This window comes from Oncorhynchus masou, chromosome 18 (genome assembly GCF_036934945.1).
Source record: "Oncorhynchus masou masou isolate Uvic2021 chromosome 18, UVic_Omas_1.1, whole genome shotgun sequence".
In the NCBI taxonomy this organism is placed as follows: Eukaryota; Metazoa; Chordata; class Actinopteri; order Salmoniformes; family Salmonidae; genus Oncorhynchus; species Oncorhynchus masou.
The window spans coordinates 22666128-22685515 of NC_088229.1; the positions used below are offsets into that span (position 1 = coordinate 22666128).

The 19388-nt window shown below is 43.4% G+C and overlaps 1 protein-coding gene across 1 annotated transcript in view; it reads right to left on the reverse strand.

Moving 5' to 3' along the window:
- The window catches only part of LOC135504249 (calmodulin-binding transcription activator 1-like), a 672226-nt gene that overhangs the window by 47035 nt on the left and 605803 nt on the right, over positions 1-19388 (reverse strand). Inside the window, exon 7 of the mRNA XM_064922633.1 lies at positions 15612-15765. Within this exon, the coding sequence (XP_064778705.1) occupies positions 15612-15765 (154 nt within the window). The remainder of the gene's footprint in view (positions 1-15611; positions 15766-19388) is intronic.

Here is a 19388-nt window from a genome sequence, read left to right on the forward strand (position 1 = left end):
CGTGTGTGTGCATGCTTGCAGGAGAGAGAGAGCGAGTAAGAAAGAAAGAAAGAAAGAAAGAGCTAAATTAGAACGCTGCTCCAGAGAGATACAGAGACAAGGAGAAAGCTAATCAGGGTGCTTTCACTTCAATGCTGGCGGATCACTCCTCTATTGATCTTGTTTAAGGACAATACAATTACCGTACCAAGCATTATTGTTTTCATGTGTGTACAAAAGTATACTCTAGGCTGCAGTGAAAATGTCATTTGAAATGTCATTCCATTTGGATTAGTTAGCAGGCCAGTCTTGCAGTATTTTTACTGCTGATTCTGAGATGTGCCGTCTGTTGCAGATCATCATTCTCCCATGTTGTCCTATAATAATGTGGCCACATATGCTCCCGGCAGGACCAGTCATTCAGGAAAGTTTAACATGCTTGGTGCCTCCTCTCCAATCCGAGTGGCTATTCTTCGCGCACCTAGAGCCTAACTCTTCAATATAGCCTAAACATGTATCATTTAACTTGTGAAATGTATGACCTTTTATATATGGCACACAACTAGTCACAATATTTTCATCTGATTGGGTTACTTCAAAAGTCTCCTGTAGGCATGCGTTAGTCCAAAACATAATTTCAGCATCCTCAAAATGGCTTAACAGTTTTTGTTATTTAACTAGGCAAGACAACAAAGAGCGAATTCTATTTACCATGACGGCCTACCGGTAGTGGGTTTATTTATACCTTCACCTTTCGGGTAGTGGCCCAACGCGCTAACCACGAGGCTACCTGCCGCCCCCTATAATAGCCAGGCGTCCATCCAAACATGTTATGCCAGTAAAATGCATGTCAGATAAAAAAAATAATGTAAAAACAGGCCTGATGGAAAGAGAACATTTTTCGGGAAACTTTACAAATGGCGACAAAACAAAATACACTAGACAAGGTGAGATCTTTTTTGTGTCGGTAAAAGCAATTATGCGAGAAATGTAGGTGGAACCGCTTTAATGTGCAAATATTTATATAATAACTATCATATTCAAGTAAATTTGGGAGTCACGCGATGACATGTGTGGTCCTCCCACGACTTGTAGGGAAAGCATGCAGTTTATTGGTCTACAGATTCAATATTTTATGAACTTCACACGATGGTGAAAGTGCAAAGTGATGAGTTTGATGCTCCTTTCCAATAAATATCTATGGTCTTTTTCTGGTGACATGATTCACTATGCTTGTCTGCCGTTTGACAATTAAAATAATCTCGCTATTTTGTCCATATTAATCTCATCATATAAATACACTCCAGCCAACAGCGAGATTTCGCAACAATCTTTATAACGCAACAATCTTTGGGTGAGAAAACCATCAGTAGAGTGTGATGGAAACCCATTTAACTTGTATTTGTTCTTTGGTACATGGAAATATAATCGCTAAAGTTATTTGTATGTGCAGTACATATTTACGCACATACTTTTGCGTACACATATTATGCAGATGTTATCGTGGGCGTAGCGAAATAGTAATGTTTCTAGCTCTAATAATGCCGTAATACCTAACAGTACAAAAATACATGCAAATCCACAAAATAAAAAAGAAAGGAATGAAGAAATATTAGAACAAACCGTGTAAGAGTCCGGAATAAATGTATATGATGGTGTGTATTGAGATTATGGAAAGTATATGAATAGGAAAGGTGTGTACAGCAGTAGTTATATGTACATTTTATGAAAGTGACTAGTGTTTAATGACTATGTACATAGGGCAGCAGTGTCTAAGGTGCAGGGTAGAGTACCGGATGGTAGCTGGCTATTAACAGTGACAGGCCTGCTAGTGATGACTATCTACCAGTCTGATGGCCTGGAGATAGAAGCTGTTTTTCAGTCTCTCGGTCTCAGCTTTGATGCACCTGTACTGTCACCACCTTTTATATGGTAGCGGGGTGAACAGGCTGTGGCTTTGGTGGCTGAGGTCCTTGATTATCTTCTTGTTCTTCCTGTGACACAGTGTGCTGTAGATGTCCTGGAGGACAGGCAGTGTGCCCCCGGTGATGGGTATATCAATGGTATATCAGTAGGAGTGTGTGAGGGTCTTAGGGGCCAAGCCAAATGTCCTCAGCCTCCGGAGGTTGAAGAAGCACTGTTGCGCCTTCTTTACCCAACTGTCTGTGTGGATGGACCATTTCAGGGTGTCAGTGATGTGCATGCCAAGGAACGTGAAGCTTTTCACCCTATGGCCTGTCAATGTGGATGGGGGTGTGCTCTCGCTCGCTGCTGTTTTCTGAAGTCCACAATCAGCTCCTTCATTTTTTTATGTTGAGAGAGAGGTTATTTTCCTGGCACCACTCCACCGGGGCCCTCACCTCCTCCCTGTAGGCTGTCTAGTCATTGTGTCGTCTGCAAACTTCATGATTGAGTTGGAGACTTCCATGGCCACGCGGTCATGGGTTAACAGGGAGTACAGGAGAGGGCTGAGCACACCCCCTTGTGGGGCACCCGTGTTGAGGATCAGCGTAGCGGAGGTGTTATTGCCTACCTTCACCACCTGGGGTCAGCCCGTCAGGAAGTTCAGGACCCAGTTGCACAGGGCAGGGTTCAGACCCAGGGTCCCAAGCTTAGTGATGAGCTTGGAGGGCACTATGGTGTTGAAGGCTGAGCTGTAGTTGATGAATATCATCCTTACATTGGTATTTCTCTTGTCTAGGTGGGATAGGGCAGTGCTTAGTGTGATGGTGATTGCATCATCCTTGGATCTGTTGGGGCGATATGCAAATTGTAGTGGGTCTCGAATGTCGGGTAAGGTGGAGCTGATATGATCCTTAACCAGTCTCTCAAAGCACTTCATGACGACAGAAGTGAGTGCTACGGGGCAATAGTGATTTAGAATAGTTACCTTCACTTTCTTGGGTACAGGAACAATAGTGGACATCTTGAAGTGGGGACAACAGCCTGGGAGAGATTGAATATATCTGTAAACAATCCCCGCCAGCTGGTCTGCACATGCTCTGAGGACGCAGGCAGGGCAGGCAGGTTTGAGATGGTTAACATGCTTAAATGACTTACTCATGTCAGCCACACAGTGGGCCACGTCGGTGGCACTATGTTTTCCTCGAAGCGGGTGAAGAAGGTGTTTAGCATGTCTGGGAGCAAGACGTCAGCATCCGTGGTATTGATGTTAAAAATAGGGACCACAATTGAAACAAGTCCCCAACTATTGATCCCGGTCACCTTTATCATTTGGTGAATAGAAAGAGTTACAAAACTCTTTCCATTCTGTTACAAAACACCAAAAAGTGTAATAACATTCAGAGATTGTTAAGCCAAGCCTTTGATACTGGGTAAGAAAACAAGTTAGGGTGAGATGTATGTTCTTTTTGTCAAGATTGACATAGCCTTGACAGATTGACATATTTATTGTGGTGTTGAATACACAAACCATGATATTGAAGTACCCGAAGTTGGTATGCTTTGTTTATTGTTTGTGTGGTGCATTGGCTCAGAAACCTATTGGTGGACAATTCATTGTATATATTTTATATAATTATAAATATGGCATCAAAATGTTGAAAATCTGATTTCCCTCTAGCTGATCATTGTCTGCAGATGGCTCTGATCGTAGTTTAATGAAACAGGCAGGGAGAGTGAGCTCGTCTGTGGTGTTTGGCGAAGCCTCAACCTTCTGGCCTGTAGCCCTGCGTGGCATCAACGGTGCCACAAAAGCATGCTGAAGTGGCAAAGTCGATATCCACATTTATAAACACAGGGTCGCTACAGTATTGGTGGTTAAAAACATAATTTTGAATTAATTCTATGTGGGGGGATCTTACAGTAGAAGGGGAGGGTCATGTGAACATATTTGTAATGTTGGGGGGAGGGTCGCGTCACATTTTTTTAATGACACCTGGCTACATGAGCTCAGATTAGGAATGGCAAAGACAATAAACATAACTATAATATTATTACCTTTTATTTAATCAGGGGAGCCCGATAGAGACCAGGGTCTCATTTTCAATGGTGTCCTGAGACCATAGAGTAAACCAACACTACATTACATCATCACTTTTTTTATTTTTTTTATTTTACCTTAATTTTAGTAGGCAAGTCAGTTCAGAACAAATTCTTATTTTCAATGACAGCCTAAGGACAGTGGGTTAACTGCCTGTTCAGGGGGAGAATGACAGATTTGTACCTTGTCAGCTCGGAGATTTGAAATTGCAACCTTTGCAAACAATGCTTACTAGTCCAACGCTCTAACCAGTAGGCTACCCTGCCACCCCAAACTAACATCACAGCCATCATAAACAAGTTATTAAATCAATCACTAAAAACAGTTGCACACCTCGGTGCACTCACTTATCATCAGGATTTTAAACTGCCCTAGTGGCACCAGGGAATCCAAACGTAATGCATTTTGGAAGTGAAAACTAAAAGCAGATGTACCTAATTCCGTGCAGACCCAAGGAATCTGAAGAGTTAATCAACCATGTGAGTGGGTTTGGTATCTCATTCTTTTATAGGTTAGCAACAAAGTTAGGTAAGTTGGAAGCTTGTGTAGTAGAGCTTTGTAAACAAAAAGGGAGTAATGAATTGATCTACAGGACTTTAATGAGGACCTGCCAACCTTTTGATATAAAGTAATGCACACAGATTTAAAAAAATTACGTATGTGTCTGTTGTTTTACTCTTTCCCTGTGAATTAGATAAATATTCAAATGACCTGTCTGACCTCATAACTGGTTGTTATCTCAGTAACACATCTGTTATGATGATGCAGGCATGAGTAATATGGGGATAAGAGACTGTTGTCATGCAAGGTGTCCTGAAACAGGTCCCCCTTCGTGACAAAGCCAGAGCAGAGCTATAGTAGAGAGCTGACTCAGAGCTTTGACAGATCTCAGAGTGACAGCTCAACGCTGCCGCTTAAATCCACTATGTACCCGCACTGCCGCTAGTCCAAACAATCCTGCCTCACTATGGCTCTGAATGGTGCCCCAAGCCAGTCTGCCAGGGTTTGTCATAGCTCAGTAAATGCTCTCCTGCCTGGTTTGGTCTCACCCTCGGGGGTCTGAGCTGTTTGTGTGTGTATATGTGTGAGTGTGTGTTTGTGTGTGTATATCGGTGAGTGTGTGTTTGTGTGTCTATATTTGTGAGTGTGTGTTTGTGTGTGTATATGTGTGAGTGTGTGTTTGTGTGTGTATATGTGTGAGTGTGTGTTTGTGTGTGTGTATATGTGTGAGTGTGTGTTTGTGTGTGTGTGACATATCCGCCTGTCTTCCCTACTTACTCAGGGTTGTGTTTAAACCTCCCCTGTTCTCTAAAAGCCACAAGGTTCTGTTCCGGCGGCATCACTACCACCACCACAACCAGCTAATTCCTGTGTCATCATCCGGAACGACCGTGCATGTAAGGGATGCGGCCTGATGAGCAGCGTCTGTCTTCAGGATACACAGATCACATCACATTCCCTTTGCACCACTGGGCACTGACTGGGATATGGTGCCATGCACCCACTTCCCTGCCCTGCCATGCCCTGGTCTAGTTTGGCCTAACCCTGGATGGAAGATTTGGAGGGATAGAGAGAGGGAAGGAGAGAAAGGGGGAGGGATATAGGGATGCTGGTGGTGTGTTTGTCTATCAGCAGGCTCGGGGCCTGACTGACTCCATGGCTGGGGCTAGGGTTGGAGCATCACTGGGCCGGAGCTCCTGCTTGTTTACTGCATCAGAAGAGGGGTGTGAGTTAAGCTGCCTGACTCGTCTGCTGCTTTCTCATTGGCCTACCTGCCCTTTCATAGCAGAGAACCCACGCTGTGACCCCCAGCCCAACCCTCAACCCTCATCTTTGACTCTCTCCTTTCTAGGGCTGGGGAAGGACCAGTTCAGACAAGGCCATGTTGACTGTTTGTGTGTATGTAGTGTGTGTGTGTGTGTGTGTGTGTGTGTGTGTGTGTGTGTGTGTGTGTGTGTGTGTGTGTGTGTGTGTGTGTGTGTGTGTGTGTGTGTGTGTGTGTGTGTGTGTGTGTGTGGTTATGTCTCTGCTATTGTATGTTTTTTTTGTCGGCAGAACAACACAAACAGCTAGACTAGGATCCAGTGAATCATAGCATCTCAATTGCTACTTGGTTTTCTGTGTCATTAGACATGTCAAAGACTTTGTGCAGTGGGACATCATGTGTAGAGAATAACTCACGTCTAGAGCAGGGTTCCTCATCTGGTGGGCCGCGGGTCATTTTATTTGGCCCCTTTTACGCTCTGAATGGCAAACATACACAATCCATGTCTCAATTGGCTCAAGGCTTAAAAATCCTTCTTTAACCTGTCTTTTCCCCTTAATCTACACTGATTCAAGTGACATCAATAAGGGATTATAGCTTTCACCTGGTCAGTCTATGTCATAATGTTTTGTACACTCAGTATATATGTGATCGTATAATGTAATGAAATTATTAGGTTTTAGTCACATATTGAATCTGTTTGGGATTCTTGCGGTCAATTTGCAGTCTTCAAATTCAAAGCCTTAAGCGAACATGCATATCAATGGCAGCATGATACATTGCTTAACATCAAAACATACTTCAAAGTTTCCCAGAGCTTACTAATTTGCACAGTACTTAGTAAAACCAAAGGTTTGTAGCTACGATAGAGGGTAGGGAATGGGACTCTGTCCAGCCTCTTCCTCTGTGGGCCTACATGTTAAAGTTCAGAGGAGTAAAAGTGATTGCTTTTCCCTCGGAGATCCTTAGTGCTAGACTACATACTCTCCCTCCCGTATACAGTAATAAACACCTGCGTATATCCGCTGATGAACCATAGCTTCTTGTGTAAGACATGAGTCACTCTGGGGAGAATGTACCGTTTGAAAAGGCCTGCTGTATTATTCACAGCTGAATAATACATAGATAATATAATATAATGCTGCTGTGCACTTCGCCTCCACCCCTCTATGTCCCTATGATCAGGGAGAGAAGCTGTTCTATCAACACGACAGGGGCGGCAGGGTAGCCTAGTGGTTAGAGCGTTGGACTAGTGACCTGAAGGTTGCAAGTTTAAACCCCCGAGCTGACAAGGTACAAATCTGTCGTTCTGCCCCTGAACAGGCAGTTAACCCACTGTTCCTAGGCCAAAAAATAAGAATTTCTTCTTAACTGACTTGACTAGTTAAAAAAAAAAAAAAACACACCACTAGGTGACACTGTTGCTCTACCTTACAGCTGATGTTTATATCCTGGTTGTTCTGTGAGGGAGAGAGAGATTCTGGAATATTAGGCCTGAGGTCATTTGCCTTTGGCCTAAAGAGCAGGAACCTGGACTTCACCAAAGAAATCAGAAATACAGACATTGCCATGCTAAGAATCCCGGTATAGAGGAGATGAACCCACTGGTTGCCCTCTAGGTTACAGAGAGCTGGTAGTCCCATCCACCAAACTACCAGGTGTGAAACAGGGAAGGGACTCAGGGGGTATGCTAATTTGGTATAGAGCAGACCTAACTCACTCTATTTAATTAAATAAAACAGGAACATTTTACATTTGGCTAGAAATTCAAAAGAAAATGATCTCAACCGAGTAAAATGTCCTCCTGTGTGCAACCTATATCCCCCCACTATAATACCCATACTTTAATGAAGACAGCTTTTCCATCCTGGAGGGGGAAATTAATAATTTCCAGGCCCATGGACATGTACTAGTCTGTGGCAACCTAAATGCCAGAACTGGACAAGAATCTGACACCCTCAGCACACAGGGAGACAAAAACCCACCTGGAGGTGACAGAATTCCCTCCCCCATATGCCCCTCTAGACACAACTACAACAACATAACCAACAAAAACGGGTTAGCAGCTCTGTTGCACGCTAGGTATGTACACAGTCAATGGTAGGCTTCGAGGTGACTAGTATGGTAGGTACACCTATAGCTCGTCTCTTGGCAGTAGTACTGTAGACTACTTTATCACTGACCTCCAACCAGTCTCTCAGATCAATTACAGATTACAGCAAAATCACAGTCTACTTGAACAGAGGAATACTTAATCACGAGGCATCAAAGCCAATGTAACTTAATAATATTAAGAAATGCTATAGATGGAATGAAGGTAGTGTGAAATCCTAACAAAAAAATATTTGGCAACAACAAATTCAATCCCTTTCAGACAACCTCCTGGACACATTTTTCAATGTAATAGTGAAGGTGCAAACTTGGCAGTAGAAAACCTAAACAGTATATTTGACCTCTCGGCTTCCCTATCAAATCAAACCATTTCAAACAGCAAACCGAAGAAAATGAACAACAATAACGAATGGTTTTACGAAGAATGCAAAAACCTAAGAAAGAAATTGAGAAACCTATCCATCCAAAAACATAGAGACGCAGAAAACCTGAGTCTACGCCTTCAATATGGCGAATCACGGAAACAATACAGAAATACACTACGGAACAAGAAGAAACAGCATGTCAGAAATCAGCTCAATGTAATTAAAGAATCATAGCCTCTAACCACTTCTGGGAAAATTGGAAAACACTAAATCAACAACAACACAAAGAGTTATCTATTCAAAACGGAGATGTGTGGATAAACCACTTCTCCAATCTTTTATGCCCTATAACAAAGAACAAACAGCAAAAACATATACATGATCAAATACAAATCTTAGTATCAACTATTAAAGACTACCAGAACCCACTGGATTGAACTACAAGACAAAATATAAACCCTCCTTTGGTGTTGAAGGTTTCCTCGATTCAATGATGAAATATACAGACCACAAATTCAAATTGGCTACACTTAAACTCTTTAACATCATCCTTTGCTCTGGCATCTTCCCCAATATTTGGAACCAAGGAGTGATCGCCCCAATCCACAAAAGTGGAGACAAATTTGACTCCGATAACTACCGTGGGATATGCGTCAACAGCAACCTTGGGAAAATCCTCTGCATTATCATTAACAGCAGACTCATACATTTCCAGAGTGAAAACAATGTAATGAACAAATGTCAAATTGTTTTTTTTACCAAATTACCATACGACAGACCACATATTCCCCCTGTACACCCTAATTGACAAAAAAATCTAGCCATAACAAAGGCAACGTCTTCTCATGCTTTGTTGATTTCAAAAAAGCTTTTGACTCAATTTGGTATGGTCTGCTATACCAATTGATGGATAGTGGTGTTGAGGGAAAAACATATGACATTATAAAATCCATGTACACAAACAACAAGTGTGCGGTAAAAATTGGCAAAAAAACACATTTCTTTCCACAGGGCTGTGGAGAGAGACAGGGATATCTGTCAGGACCACAAATACAAATTCCATCTAGACACCGTTGCCCTAGAGCACACAAAAAATGATACATACTTCGGCCTAAACATCAGAGCCATAGGTAACACAAAGCTGAGAACGATCTGAGAGACAAGGCAAGAAGGGCCTCTATGCCATCAAAAGAAACATAAATTCGACATACCAATTAGGATCTGGATAAAAATACTTGAAACAGTCATAGATCACATTTCCCTTTATGGTTGTGGTGTCTGGGGTCCGCTCACCAACCAAGAATTCACAAAATGGGACAAACGCCAAACACCAAATTGAGACTCTGCATGCAGAATTCAGCAAAAATATCCTCTGTGTACAACGTAAAACACCAAACACCAAATAATGCATGCAGAACATAATTAGGCCGATACCCGCTAATTATAAAAATCCAGTAAAGAGCCGTTAAAATCTACAACCACCTAAAAGGAAGCGATTCCCAAACCTTCCATAACAAAGCCATCACCTACAGAGAAATTAAGCTGGAGAAGATTCCCCTAAGCAAGCTGGTCATGGGGTTCACAAACACAAGCAGACCCCACAGAGCCCCAGGACAGCAACACAATTAGACCCAACCAAATCATGAGAAGATAAAAAGATAATTACTTGACACATTGGAAAGAATTAACAAAAAAACTGAGCAAATTAGAATGCTATTTGGCCCCAAACAGAGAATACCTGACCACTGTGACTGACCCAAACTTAAGGAAAGCTTTGGCTATGTACAGACTCAGTCACCTTGCTATTGAGAAAGGCTGCCATAGGCAGACCTGGCTCTCAAGAGAAGACCGGCTTTGTGCTCACTGCCCACAAAATGAGGTGGAAACTGAGTGGCCCTTCCTAACCTCCTGCCAAATATATGACCATATTAGAGACACATATTTCCCTCAGATTACACAGACCCACAAAGAATTCGAAAACATTTCCAATTTTGATAAATTCCCATATCAGTTGTGTGAAATACGCAGTGTGTCTTCACAGCAGCAGAATTTGTGACCTGTTGTCACAAGAAAAGGGCAATTGTAAGTACAATGGCTGAGGCTGCTTTGTTGCTCTGTGGATGTGTCCCAATTGGCCATTGGACCTGTTCAAAAGTAGTGCACTATATAGGGAAAAGGGTACAATTTAGAACGCAGACTGCATGTGGCCTCATGTAGCCTCATGTAGCCCATCAGCTAGAAGGCATCTCACCCTTCTCGGCCCTCATTGTCCCAACAACCCCCAAAGTTAATGACTTCACGCATTACTGCAAATGGCTGGGATTGAAATGATGCCCTACACCTGATGAATATAGTAGTTCACAGCAATGCTGTTAGCTGTCCATTTCCTGTACTGATATATCCTGTCATGTACTGTCCTGTACTGATATATCCTGTCATGTACTGTCCTGTACTGATATATTCTGTCATGTACTGTCCTGTACTGATATATCCTGTCATGTACTGTCCTGTACTGATATATCCTGTCATGTACTGTCCTGTGGTGGATGGGATGCTCAAGTGACTCCTAAACTGATTGCCAGAGGAGCAATGAAGGAGAAAACGATAGTGGAGCGTATGCTCTGGTGATCATGGCCAGCGTGTGTGTATTAGGGCCTTGCCTGGCTAGCTGGTCTGTATTCACAGAGCATCTGTCCCTCACTGTGCATCTGAAAGCTGCTGACACACTACTCTCTACCTGGTCCCATCACCAATAATCAGCCATGTGAACATCACTCACCATCACCGCCCTGCCCCTGCCAACATACACGCACGTAAACACACACACACACACATACAGCCTGGAGTCTGGCTATTAACAACTCTCTCAAAGATTTTCAAAAGCCCCTAAAAGATAATTATCATCAGACAAACCCTGACAGTTTTCCCAAACACTCTCATACACTGTCTCAAACACTGTCTTAAATATTTAGTCTTGCCCATTAACCCTCTGAATGGCACACATACACAATCCATGTCTTATTGTCTCAAGGCTTAAAAATCCTTCTTTAACTCATCTCCTCCCCTTCATCTACACTGATTGAAGTCTATTTAACAAATTACATCAATAAGGGTTCATAGCTTCCACCTGGATTCACCTGGTCATGGAAAGAGAATATGTTCCTAATGTTTTGTCCACTCAGTGTATATACAGTTGAAATCGGAAGTTTAGGTTGGAGTCATTAAAACTTGTTTTTCAACCACTTCACAAATGTCTTGTTAACAAACTACAGTTTTGGCAAGTCAGTTAGGACATCTACTTTGTGCATGACACAAGTAATTTTCCAACAATTGTTTACAGACAGATTATTTCACTTAAAATTCACTGTATCACAATTCCAGTGGGTCAGAAGTTTACATACACTAAGTTGACTGTGCCTTTAAACAGCTTGGAAAATTCCAGAAAATTATGTCATGGTTTTAGAGGCCTCTGATAGGCTAATTGACATACGTTTAGTCAATTGGGGGTGTACCTGTGGATGTAGTTCAAGGCCTACCTTCAAACTCAGTGCCTCTTTGCTTGACATAATGGGAAAACCAAAAGAAATCAGACAAGACCTCAGACTGTTTTTTAGACCTCCACAAGTCTGGTTCATCCTTGGGAGCAATTTACAAACGCCTGAAGGTACTACATTCATCTGTAAACAATAGTACGCAAGTATAAACACCATGGGACCACGCAGCCGTCATACCGCTCAGGAAGGAGACACGGTCTGTCTCCTAGATATGAATGTACTTTGGTGCGAAAAGTGCAAATCAATCCCAGAACAACAGCAAAGGACCTTGTGAAGATGCTGGAGGAAACAGGTACAAAAGTATCTAAATCCACAGTAAAACAAGTCCTATATCGACATAGCCTGAAAGGCCACACAGCAAGGAAGAAGCCACTGTTCCAAAACCGCCTTTAAAAAGCCAGACTACGGTTCGCAACTGTTCATGTGGACAAAGATCGTACTTTTTGGAGAAATGTTTCCTGGTCTGATGAAACAAAAAAAATAACTGTTTGGCCATAATGACCATTGTTATGTTTGGAGGAAAAAGGGGAAGGCTTGCAAGCCGACATATACTATCCCAACCGTGAAGCACGGGGGTGGCAGCATCATGTTGTGGGGGTGCTTTGCTGCAGGAGGGACTGGTCCACTTCACAAAATAGATGGCATCATGAAGTAGGACAATTATGTGGATATATTGAAGCAACATCTCAAGACATCAGTCAGGAAGTTAAAGCTTGGTCGCAAATGGGTCTTCCAAATGGACAATGACCCAAAGCATACTTCCAAAGTTGTGGTAAAATGGCTCAAGGACAACAAAGTCAAGGTATTGGAGTGGCCACCACAAAGCCCGGACCTCAATCCTATAGAAGATTTGTGGGCAGAACTGAAAAAGCGTGTGCGAACAAGGTGGCCTACAAACCTGACTCAGTTACACCAGTTACTAGGAGGAATGTGCCAAAATTCACCCAACTTATTGTGGGAAGCTTGTGGAAGGCTACCTGAAACATTTGACCCAAGTTAAACAATTTAAAGGCAATGCTACCAAATACTAATTGAGTGTATGTAAACTTCTGACCCACTGGGAATGTGATGAAATAAATAAAAGCTGAAATAAATCATTCTCTCTACTATTATTCAGCCATTTCACATTCTTAAAATAAAGTGGTGATCCTAAATGACCTAAGGCAGGGGATTTTTACTAGAATTAAATGTCAGGAATCGTAAAACTGAGTTTAAATATATTTGGCTAAGGTGTATGTAAACATCCGACTTCAACTGTATCAACAAATTTGCAAGGGCACTAGAACAATCCACAACACCCAGCCTCACCCTACAAGATTCTGAAGTCAAATGTCTACTGTTTGCTGATGATTTGGTGCTTTTGTCCCCAACTAAGGAGGGCCTACAGCAGCACCTAGATCTTCTGCACAGATTCTGTCAGACCTGGGCCCTGACAGTGAATCTCAGTAAGACATGGTGTTCCAAATTTTTTCCAGTTGCCAGGACCACAAATAGAAATGCCATGCCCTAAAGCACACCAAAAACTATACCTACCTCAGCCTAAACATCAGCACCACAGGTAACTTCCAAAAAGCTGTGAATGATCTGAGAGACAAGGCAAGAAAGTCCTTCTACGCCATCAAAGGGAACATGAAATTCATATTTAAAAATTCTTGAATCAGTTATAGAACCCATTGCCCTTTATGGTGCTTTATTGTATAACTAGAGGACTCCTGATATCTTCAGAAGTATACTTTTTTTGTCTTTATCTGTTGTGGTCCAGTACTGTCTTTTTCCTAGCTTGGGCCATCTACTTTAAGTGCTGCCTGTCTTCCCAGTAGACTAATTGGTGTGTGAACTGCTGACTGCTCATAACTTGCAGATAGTTGTTGACACATCAACCAGGATCAAGGGGCAGAGCAATTTGTGACTTGTTTTAGTAATCAGTGGCTGTATTGGAGGGGGCGTGGTTTCACCTCTCCTAGGCAATCAGCAATTAGTACAGGGAGGCGTGCTCTCCACCTCTGCTAGGCAATTAGCAATCAGTGTTAGTTCTTCAGTCTTCCTGGTTTCTCAGTGGCAGCTGTAAGCGGTGGTCGTTCAGTTCTGCCGGAACTCTAAGACCATCGCCGAAACTAAGACGGTTCTGCCGAGTTGTTTGAGGAAGGAACGACAGGAAGGCTCACACCACTCTGTCACTTGAGTATCTCACCTAGTTATTTACAGATTATCTCATTTAGCATTTTTGTATCTTTGTCAACTACTGTGTGTGTGTTCTATACCTGTTAGTTCCTCTCCCTGTAGGATTTACAGACGCTCCCCACCCCTTGTCTGCAACCCTTCTGATTTAGTGGACCCTGCACGCAAAACCCAGGTGGAATTCTGGGTATCTGGCAGCATTTGGAACTGCTGATCTGTGGTCAGAACGCAGAGTTCATCTCAGCCTATGCTGCCCTTCAGTCCCTTGGCTTTTTGGTCCCAACAGAGACATGGATCACCCCTCTAATTATCAAAATCCAGAAAAGAGCCTTTCAATTCTACAACCACCTAAAAGGAAGAAATTCCCAAACCTTCCCTAACAAAGCCATCACCTACAGAGAGATGTCTGCTCAGCAAGCTGTTCATGGGGCTCTGTTCACAAACCGACCCCACATAGCTCCAGGACAGCAACACAATTAGACCCAACCAAAACATGAGAAAACAAAATTATAATTACTTGACACATTGGAAAGAACTGAGCAAACTGAAATGCTATTTGGCCCTAAACAGAGAGTACACAGTGGCAGAATACCTGACCACTGTGACTGACCCAAACTTAAGGAAAGCTTTGACTATGTACAGACTCAGTGAGCAAAGCCTTGCTATTGAGAAAGGCCACCATAGGCAGACCTGGCTCTCAAGAGAAGACAGGCTATGTGCTCAATGCCCACAAAATTGAAACTGAGCTGCACTTTCTAACCTCCTGCCAAATGTATGACCATATTAGAGACATATTTCCCTCAGATTACACAAACCAACAAAGAATTCTGAAATAAATCAAATTTTGAACTCATGTCTATTTGGTGAAATATGACAGTGTGCCATCACGGCAGTAAGATGTGTGACCTGTTGCCACAAGAAAAGGGAAACCAGTGAAGAACAAACACCATTGTAAATACAACCCATATTTGTTAATGTATTTTTCCCCTTTGTTCTTCAACTATTTGCACATCATTTAAACACTGTACATAACCATAATATAACATTTGTCTCTATTCTTTTGAAATGTTTACTGTTCATTTCTGATGGTTTATTTCACTTGCTTTGGCAATGTAAACATATATTTTCCATGTCAATAAAACCCTCTAGAGTTCAATTAAAATTGAATTAAGAGAGGGGAAGTGTGTAGGATTTCTGGTGAGTTACTATAGATGCTCTTTCTCCCATACACTGGTGTTTATTAATAGAGCTCTCCACTGCACTGTGCTGGGCCTGCTCTGCTCTGCTGCCTGACTGGGAGGATGGGTGGCCAGGGCCTGTGCTGGGCTGGGCTGTGTGCTTTTAGGCTGGGCACTGTGGTGCTGGAGGGCTGGGTGATAGGTGACCTCTGTTTACCAGACAGCTCCAGTCAGGAACACAATAACAAAATAGTAACCAGGCCAGGTCTCTAAGAGAGCCTGTGTGGGTACATTAATAAGCCTATGAGAGGTCTGAGCATTAAAGACCCAGACATGAGTGTCTAGTCTGTTTGTGTGTCTGGGGCTCTTAGGGCAAGACCCTTGAGAAGAGCTTGCACCTGTAATGAATAAGGCTTTGAAAAGGCTTGGCTCTCTCAATAAGTGCTGTGCTCTAAATGTGATAGAGCAGATACTCACACATGGGCTTGAGCTGGCCAATCAGCTCCTCCTTAGTCCACTTGGCCCATTCCTTCTTGTCTGTGTTGATGGAGCACAGGATTGGCCCGCATGGTTTCCCACAGTCCTCTATGGCCGGCACATTCAAGTAGTGGACGAGCACGATGTCAGGGTTCTGGAGAGGGAGGGAGAGAAGGAGGGGAACCTTAGGTTAGTTAGCAGACTCAGATGATGTGGGTCTGGTAACAGTGAGAGAGAATGGGAATCACACATAGGCCCATAGAGAGAGAGACCCTGCTGGAAGTGTAACACCTTCCAGCATTACAGCTGTTGTGTTAGCACACAGACATGCTGCTGGAATAGGCTGCTGTTGGAGAGACATGGTAACTCTCACACAAATAATTGAGTGAGAAAATCTCACAGAGAGAGGGTAAGAGAGACAGAGAAAGAGAAGCAAAACATAAATGTGTCTCTGAAGCAATATGTGGAGGGGATGTTAAAACCTCTTTGGAAGATTGTGTGTCTGCGTGTGTGGTAATGGCCCTGCTATGTGCATGTAACACACTTATAGCATTTTGTATAGTCCTCCCACATGCCGAGCCAATGCCCTCTATTAACTTGCCTGTGTACCCAGTCAGATCCACCAATTTACCCGCCACAACTGTTACCTACAGTATGTAAATTCCCTAAATTGACAGCTTATGAAAAATTGGTGCCATTTAAAAGACCGGTTGAGCCGGTGTGAATAACATCAATTGTGTTCTCGAATCATGAATAGTTTTGATTACTCTGCAGAGTAAACAGTGACAGGAGAAACACTCCCACTCCACTCCTTAAGACTCCATTTATCAGTAACACACTAATGCCAATAACAACACACACACACACACACACACACACACACACACACACACACACACACACACACACACACACACACACACACATACACACACACACACACACACACACACACACACACATACACACACACACATATACACACACACATATGCACACACATATGCACACACACACACACACACACACACACACACACACACACACACACACACACACACACACACACACACACACACACACACACACACACACACACACACACACACACACAAACACACAGACCTGTAAAAGTAACAAAAGAAATGGAATGACCGCATGTGTTTGAGTGTAGTTTGAAGCTACTTCAGTGCTAAGTGGATTCTAAATCAACATGCTACTAGGTCTGTGCTCCCTACTGGTCCAAACCATTCATCTGTACCACTCATTCCTCCATTCCCCTCTCCAACCCCCTTATCCTCTCGCTCAATCTTGATCAAGGATGGAGGGAGGGGTGAGAGATTCACCAGGGATAATAAAGATGGAGGGGAGGGAGAGAGAAACACCAGGGATATTAAAGGTGGGGGGACAAGGAGAGAGAAACACCAGGGATAATAAAGATGGAGGGAGGAGAGAGAAACACCAGGGATAATAAAGATGGGGGGACACCAGGGATAATAAAGATGGAGGGAGGGGAGAGAAACACCAGGGATAATAAAGATGGAGGGGGAGAGAGAGGGATAATAAAGATGGAGGGAGGAGAGAAACCAAGGGATAAAATAAAGATGGAGGGAGGGAGGGAGAGAAACACCAGGGATAATAAAGATGGAGGGAGGAGAGAGAAACACCAGGGATAATAAAGATGGAGGGAGGAGAGAGATACATCAGGGATAATAAAGATGGAGGGAGGAGAGAAACACCAGGGTTAATAAACATCAGGGATAATAAAGATGGAGGGAGGAGAGAGAAACACCAGGGATAATAAAGATGGAGGGAGGAGAGAGATACATCAGGGATAATAAAGATGGAGGGAGGAGAGAGAAACACCAGGGATAATAAAGATGGAGGGAGGAGAGAGAAACACCAGGGATAATAAAGATGGAGGGAGGAGAGAGAAACACCAGGGATAATAAAGATGGAGGGAGAGAGAAACACCAGGGATAATAAAGATGGAGGGAGGAGAGAGAAACACCAGGGATAATAAAGATGGAGGGAGGAGAGAGAAACACCAGGGATAATAAAGATGGAGGGAGGAGAGAGAAACACCAGGGATAATAAAGATGGAGGGAGGAGAGAGAAACACCAGGGATAATAAAGATGGAGGGAGGAGAGAGAAACACCAGGGATAATAAAGATGGAGGGAGGAGAGAGAAACACCAGGGATAATAAAGATGGAGGGAGGAGAGAGATACACCAGGGATAATAAAGATGGAGGGAGGAGAGAGAAACAAATCAAATCAAATTTTATTTGTCACATACACATGGTTAGCAGATGTTAATGCAAGTGTAGCGAAATGCTTGTGCTTCTAGTTCCGACAATGCAGTAATAACCAACAAGTAATCTAACTAACAATTCCTAAACTACTGTCTTATACACAGTGTAAGGGGATAAAGAATATGTACATAAGGATATATGAATGAGTGATGGTACAGAGCAGCATAGGCAAGATACAGAAGATGGTATTGAGTACAGTATATACATATGAGATGAGTATGTAAACAAAGTGGCATAGTTAAAGTGGCTAGTGATACATGTATTGCATAAGGATGCAGTCGATGATATAGAGTACAGTATATACGTATGCATATGAGATGAATAATGTAGGGTAAGTAACATTATATAAGGTAGCATTGTTTAAAGTGGCTAGTGATATATTTACATCATTTCCCATCAATTCCCATTATTAAAGTGGCTGGAGTTGAGTCAGTGTCAGTGTGTTGGCAGCAGCCACTCAATGTTAGTGGTGGCTGTTTAACAGTCTGATGGCCTTGAGATAGAAGCTGTTTTTCAGTCTCTCGGTCCCAGCTTTGATGCACCTGTACTGACCTCGCCTTCTGGATGATAGCGGGGTGAACAGGCAGTGGCTCAGGTGGTTGATGTCCTTGATGATCTTTATGGCCTTCCTGTAACATCGGGTGGTGTAGGTGTCCTGGAGGGCAGGTAGTTTGCCCCGGTGATGCGTTGTGCAGACCTCACTATCCTCTGGAGAGCCTTACGGTTGAGGGCGGAGCAGTTGCCGTACCAGGCGGTGATACAGCCCGCCAGGATGCTCTCGATTGTGCATCTGTAGAAGTTTGTGAGTGCTTTGGGTGACAAGCCAAATTTCTTCAGCCTCCTGAGGTTGAAGAGGCGCTGCTGCGCCGTCTTCACGATGCTGTCTGTGTGAGTGGACCAATTCAGTTTGTCTGTGATGTGTATGCCGAGGAACTTAAAACTTACTACCCTATCCACTACTGTTCCATCGATGTGGATAGGGGGGTTGTTCCCTCTGCTGTTTCCTGAAGTCCACAATCATCTCCTTAGTTTTGTTGACGTTGAGTGTGAGGTTATTTTCCTGACACCACACTCCGAGGGCCCTCACCTCCTCCCTGTAGGCCGTCTCGTCGTTGTTGGTAATCAAGCCTACCACTGTTGTGTCGTCCGCAAACTTGATGATTGAGTTGGAGGCGTGCGTGGCCACGCAGTCGTGGTTGAACAGGGAGTACAGGAGAGGGCTCAGAACGCATCCTTGTGGGGCCCCAGTGTTGAGGATCAGCGGGGAGAAGATGTTGTTACCTACCCTCACCACCTGGGGGCGGCCCGTCAGGAAGTCCAGTACCCAGTTGCACAGGGTGGGGTCGAGACCCAGGGTCTCAAGCTTGATGACGAGCTTGGAGGGTACTATGGTGTTGAATGCCGAGCTGTAGTCGATGAACAGCATTCTCACATAGGTATTCCTCTTGTCCAGATGGGTTAGG